At 35.9% G+C, this 5,888-nt stretch overlaps 1 protein-coding gene across 1 annotated transcript; it reads right to left on the bottom strand.

Moving 5' to 3' along the window:
- Window positions 1-428: 428 nt before the first annotated feature.
- LOC117321156 (J protein JJJ2-like) lies at window positions 429-4,689 on the bottom strand. The gene is made up of 3 exons (XM_033875626.1): window positions 4,590-4,689; window positions 2,385-3,050; window positions 429-927 (listed from the first exon to the last, which is right to left on the bottom strand). The coding sequence occupies exons 2-3, from the start codon at window positions 2,987-2,989 to the stop codon at window positions 702-704; spliced, it is 831 nt and encodes a 276-aa protein (XP_033731517.1). The 5' UTR covers window positions 2,990-3,050; window positions 4,590-4,689; the 3' UTR covers window positions 429-701.
- Window positions 4,690-5,888: the final 1,199 nt, after the last annotated feature.

The raw sequence follows: 5,888 nt of genomic DNA, 5'->3' as shown, positions 1-5,888 counted from the left end.
AGAAATGGCAGAACATGACGTTTTAGGCAATAAAGGAGCTACATCTCCAGCAAAAAAAGTCAGGCAAGAGTGGCAATAGAATTTGGTCAAGCCCTTATGGAATCAGGCAGAAAACAATGTTTTTAGTTAATGAAGGGTCCATAACTCTGTAAAATAAAGTCTGGCAAATATGGCAATCAAATTTGGAAGAGCCCTTAAGACTATTGAACTTGTTACTAATATAAGTTTGAAGAAAATATATTTACATTTCTTGTAGTTATTGCATGGAAACTAAGCATGATAGACAAATGGACAAACCAAAATTAACATCCTCCATTTCGGTGAAAGCCACCGGGGGTTAATAATCTCACCCTGGTACAATTATAATATCCAATAAAAACATTTTGTGTAGTTATTGGATGGAAATATGGTTAATAATGTTACCCTGGTACAATTATAATAATTTTAATCAAAACAACTCGTACAATAAAAACACACTTAAAACATATTAATGTAACAGTAACACTCAAGTTCCATATCCGAGATGCATCTCTCCAGGTTGTACTTGGTTTATACAGTGACGTACATGCGTCTATGTATGTCCCTGGTTTATATGATGTAAGGATATATCTAGTCACCACATGCAGGTTTTACATGAAACAGCTTCACAGCTTAGACTACTAGTACTAGTATATGTGTAGAGCTCGGGGCTATAGGAAAACTCAAATTTTCTTTTCACTTTGACTGGCAGTGCTTTGTTTTGAAGGATCAACAGTTGGTACTAGTGCTCCTCTTTCCAGTTTTTTCAAGTTGTCAGATTGATAATTCATTTTGGTATTTTTGGACACGTCCTCAAAGTCTGCGAAAATTTTATATGCTATTACACTTGCCAATACACACATCACTACAGTCATAACATGGTCCGTCACAGTGTGATCCTTTGGTGTCCTGGAAATAAAATAAAACAATCAGTTGAATTTTGTCCTAAACATTTTGAGTAGTAAACCTGTCAAATACTATTTTTCTTAGTTAAAGTTTTCTGAGTTATGTGATAAAAGATATATCAATTTGTTTAGACTTCATATGAAACTACAAGTTTAGGCAAATGTAAGATTTCATTGTTTCAAAATTTTTTTTAAAGTTTTTTGTACAAAATGTATTAATACAATTGTAAGAGGAAATACTAATGTGTGTACTGATATGTTTAAACTATGAGGATATGTATGTACAAGTAGCCATGGATAAAGAGGAAAATCTCACTCAATAATAAACAAGCATGTTGGGTATGGGTTTTAATTGCTAAAGCAGTGTATATGTCCCTACCAGTCCCAGCTGAAACTAGTAACAATGACATTGATCTTGACCAAAAAACACTGAATTACTGAAGTTACATACCAACTTTCACCAACATACCTTACAATTGGTGCAATCATTTCAATTGGCAGTGGCACAGTAAGTTAAATCTATATGGCAAGGGAGGTAATTACTATACACAATTATGTATGACTTAAAATTATATAGTACATTGTATTTACCATATTTGTCCTCAAATAACCCCTCTCCCCAAGTGTGAAAGTTTAGTTTTAAAACTTGAGGAGGGCTTCTTTTTCATCCACTTTTAGTTAACTATTTTTAAATTGACAATACTGCAAAAATGAAAAGGGGGGGGGCCTTATTTGTGTATTATTAGGGTAAGTTTGTGTTTTATTTTTTCATTATTCAGAAGATATATAACCATTTGACATCTATCTTGCACCAAAGTGCAGTGAATTGTTTTATTTCCAAGACTTAAGTGCTTCATGATTGTAATGTAACACTTTTTTTTGTATTTTATTTATCATCAATGAAATAAAACATTCGCTATATAGAATGTTGATTTATCATCATATGATCAAAACTTCAACATATCAGGCATTAGATTTGGTTCCTACACTATCACAAAATGTTACAGAATTTTACATCATCATAACTTGGACTTTTCACGCATGCCACAATCAAAGCAATATTGTTACAACTTAAACCGGAATGTTTTGTCATTTATATGTCCATAGCCTTTTTAACTTTGTGAGCTGATCAAGCATACTGTATTTCTAAAGCAATACAATATGTCCCCTACTATCCCCCGCGTTAAAATATAATAATGGTAATGGACCTTGACCCAAAAACCATAAAACTTCAACTTTAATATACTATGGTATTTTATCATTGTGTGAAGTTTAACCAAAATCCTCAAGGAATGGGCACTGACAATCTTAGACAATATCACAGACAGACAGAGAGAGGAACAACCTCTCCCCCCCCCCCCCCCCTCTCTCTCTCTGCACATTCCATTAAAACTATGAATATTTGAATTGCACAAAATTTTCTATATATCCTTATACATATAGTTCAATATTAGCTCTCACCATTCTTCCCCATCTTGGAAATCAAGTGGGTGTTTCATGTTTTGATTTCCATGTTCTCTCTCATGATCATCATACTCTTTTTGTGTTTGGTGGCTATATCTGTAAAATTTGTCAACATTTTCCTGCTGCGGGTGCTGATATGAAGAATTGTAGAAAAACGTACTGTCATATTCCCGCCGCTTATTTTCATTACCTAAGACTTCATATGCTTCCACAACATCCAGAAATGAAGCAGTACTGATACCCTGGTTTAGATCTGGATGATACTTTTTAGATAACCTGAAATATGCTGATTTTACCTCTGAAGCATCTGCATTCAAATTAACATCTAGAATCTTGTAATAGTCTTTCTGTTTCCCAGAGAACCGACTGAAACTTCTACATGTGATATGTGAACTGGGACACGACGGAATACATATTTTAGGTAATTGGGAGGTTGCACTTGCAATACTGTTGTAGTTCACAGTCCTGTACTGGCACCTGCTCTGCCCCGCCTCCAGAGCATGCCTGTACTGCTGCCTCCTTACATGGATCTGTGCAAAAAGTTTGCAAAGCCTTTGAAGTTTGGAATACTGGCATTCTGCACGAGCGAAATGTAAGACCATTTCATCAGGTTGCCATTCCAAGGCATCTTGTTATCAGCTGACATATACACGACATCATCTCCTGAAATTGAGGGAATAAACCAAATAATTCACACATACAATATGAATAATAACAATATTTATGTAAATGTATAGTCAAAGCTTACATATGCATATACATATATACAATCAGTTTTGTGTCAGGTCTAGATCTGTTCTTCAACTTATTTTTCAGTTTCAGTTGGGAATCCAAATGATAAAGTTACTGAATAGATTCCTAAAAAAGGATAAACAACATGTACAGTATATTTTAAATCAGACACTGTTCCTACACAGTTACAAAAGTGGTTTGCAAAACAATTTTATCCAGGATATTTAAGAATGGAAATTAATTAACTTGATCGAGGATCGTAAATTATCCGCATGGTGAGCCTTTAGCTAAAAAGTTCATATGTTAGCAGTAAAAAGGATAAAAAGTCAGGGCTTTTTCTCACTGGTTTGGGAAGGGGCCTTTTTGTGTAATTTTGGGAAGACAATTGATGAATTGGGAAGATTTTTTCAGGAGTAAAGGGCAGATTTTGGGAATTTTGCCTAAATATGAAATAATTTATATTGGGAATGGGACCCATTAACGGCCCCAAAAAGCCGCCAGAAAAAGCCCTGAAAGTAAAATTGGTAGGTAATGGCACTATCGAAGTTGAATTTTGGTCAATTTTTTGGGTTGTAATGAGGAATGGTAACTATCAACTGCTGGTTTGAACAGTCTCTCTGCTGCCACATGTATCCCATTCCATGTGATGATAGTTCTGGATAGGAAGGAGTACTTATTACTGTCTGCTCTGGATGGTATGTGGTGGATGTTATTGGCTGAGGATCCTCTAGTAATGGCAAGCCTGAAGCTGTCATGAAGTAGAATGGCAACTCAGTGGTGCACAATCTTGTATAACGTACATGACAGCTCTAGAGCTCTAGCTTGACATATCTCCAGAGGTTCCTATCCGAGCTGCAGCAGAATGTCTGTTACACATCATGGCTCGATCTCTGCTGAGGTAGTTGTTTCAGGCAAATAATGCAGCTCATCTCTGGACCTTCTTTAAGCCTAAGGTGTTACTCTGATGTTTGATGAGAGGGTCTGTATACGTACCCGTCCAGTATAGGACAGACAAGGTTGGCATGTCTCTCAAATCCATGATGCAAACACTAAGGTTTCTCTTCAGTAAATGTATGATGTGCTTATCCCAATTAAGATGATAAGTCCGGACTGTTGTAAACACCCAAGTATTTGCTTCCCGGTACATTCTCTAGTGTTAGACCATGGAGTGTGTAAGGTTAGAGACCATGGAGTGTGTAAGGTTAGAGACCATGGAGTGTGTAAGGTTGGGTGGCTGGTTGATGATATTAACTGATTAACATAAACTAAGATGATAAACAATCAAACATGATGAACATGATGAACAGATGATCGGATGAACTATCGAAAATTACTTATTAACGCAGTCGATGACATTCAACTTCCTATCGAAGATTCGATTTATGACAGCGTGTAGTTTACCGTTGGTTCTCTGTTATAATAGATTAAAAGATATTTACTTTAGATAGGAATGGTACCAAGAAAACTTACACAACTTGGGCCTAGGTCAGTTCACTACCACAACACATTCGGATCACACTCGGGTTAAACCTACCCGAGGAGTTCCGGATGTACATTTGATCTACATCACTTAGAAGCTTATACTCGGGTACTCCTAAAGACAAGAATGGACATGAAAGAATTTGAATCTGGAACTGTGTGATATAAAAAGGTTCCCTGGTCCATACAACGTTCTTCATGCTAATCTGTAAGCGTTACTTCCTTCATTCTGGTGTCCATGACATGTTAATCTAAGGAAGGAGACCTGCAGGTTTTGAGTAAATGATTCTGTACAGCTAGAAATATTATTCTTTTTTCAGATAAAGGAAAGATTTGTCTGCAACAAGTAATAATTCTGAAGCCATGAACCCTTTGCCACGCCAGCCGAAGGTCGTTATGGTTAATTATTTCTTCAACTACTACCAAAAACATTATTCTAAGTGTATCTTATTGTATTTTCTAATGCTGTTTATATATCATGTGATTCGTTGGTATTCTTTGTGTCTTGATAAAGCCCCCGGTTCGGATTTCCTCGAATATTTTGATAATTTCCGACATTGTATTGTAGGGTATGGTTTATGAAACTTGGCTAATCTAATCGCGTATCTCTCATACTGTATTTTTATGAAGGAATTGTCCACATTGTCCGTGGACGATAGCTGCCATGTACTTTCTGGAAACGTATAAAATCTTCATTATGGTCATTCTGAAAGGGAGAATTTCATTTTCAGAACGATATGAATAAACTTATCACAATTCCCCGTTTGTGATACATTTTGCATGACAATTATCCCCTTTACTTAAATGGCGTTGAATGAATGCTCTAGTTAGAAAATCAAAAATTAACAAGTTCTTCATCCGCATATTGGCAATGCTCGCAAACGATATTGCCGTGACTTGAGAATTTTATAATCACATGATTTTCATAGCATTTTCTTACTTTCTTTTTCCTTCCCATTCGTGATTTTTTCTTTTATCATATATATGTACCATGGATGGTCGTAAGTGCCATCTGGTGTTTCAGCATTTTTTTATAAACTGTTCCTCGATGTAAGATCTAATGTATCGTTATCCTTTGCTTTTGCTGGTCCAGCATAACGATTATATAAAACATGGTGGATTACTTTACCATTATTATGGTGGCATATTTCTGCCATCGTGTTATTTTAGGTCGCGTTACGGTAACACGGCAAGTCGAGATAATTATGTCGACAAGTCGTGTTATTATGACGACCTGTCGCGATAATTTATCACGACCGGTCAAGTTAGGTTATCTCTTTATTCTCGTAA

The sequence above is a fragment of the Pecten maximus genome, unplaced genomic scaffold (assembly GCF_902652985.1).
Source record: "Pecten maximus unplaced genomic scaffold, xPecMax1.1, whole genome shotgun sequence".
Lineage (NCBI taxonomy): Eukaryota > Metazoa > Mollusca > Bivalvia > Pectinida > Pectinidae > Pecten > Pecten maximus.
This window is presented reverse-complemented; position numbering and strand designations above follow the sequence as displayed.

Bases quoted from the DNA above. Each gene is read 5' to 3' on its own strand.
- LOC117321156 (XM_033875626.1), bottom strand. From the start codon at position 2,989: ATGGTCTTACATTTCGCTCGTGCAGAATGCCAGTATTCCAAACTTCAA. The intron at 928-2,384 runs GTGAGAGCTAAT...TTTTATTTCCAG, and splicing joins TTCCAAGATGGGGAAGAATG to GACACCAAAGGATCACACTG.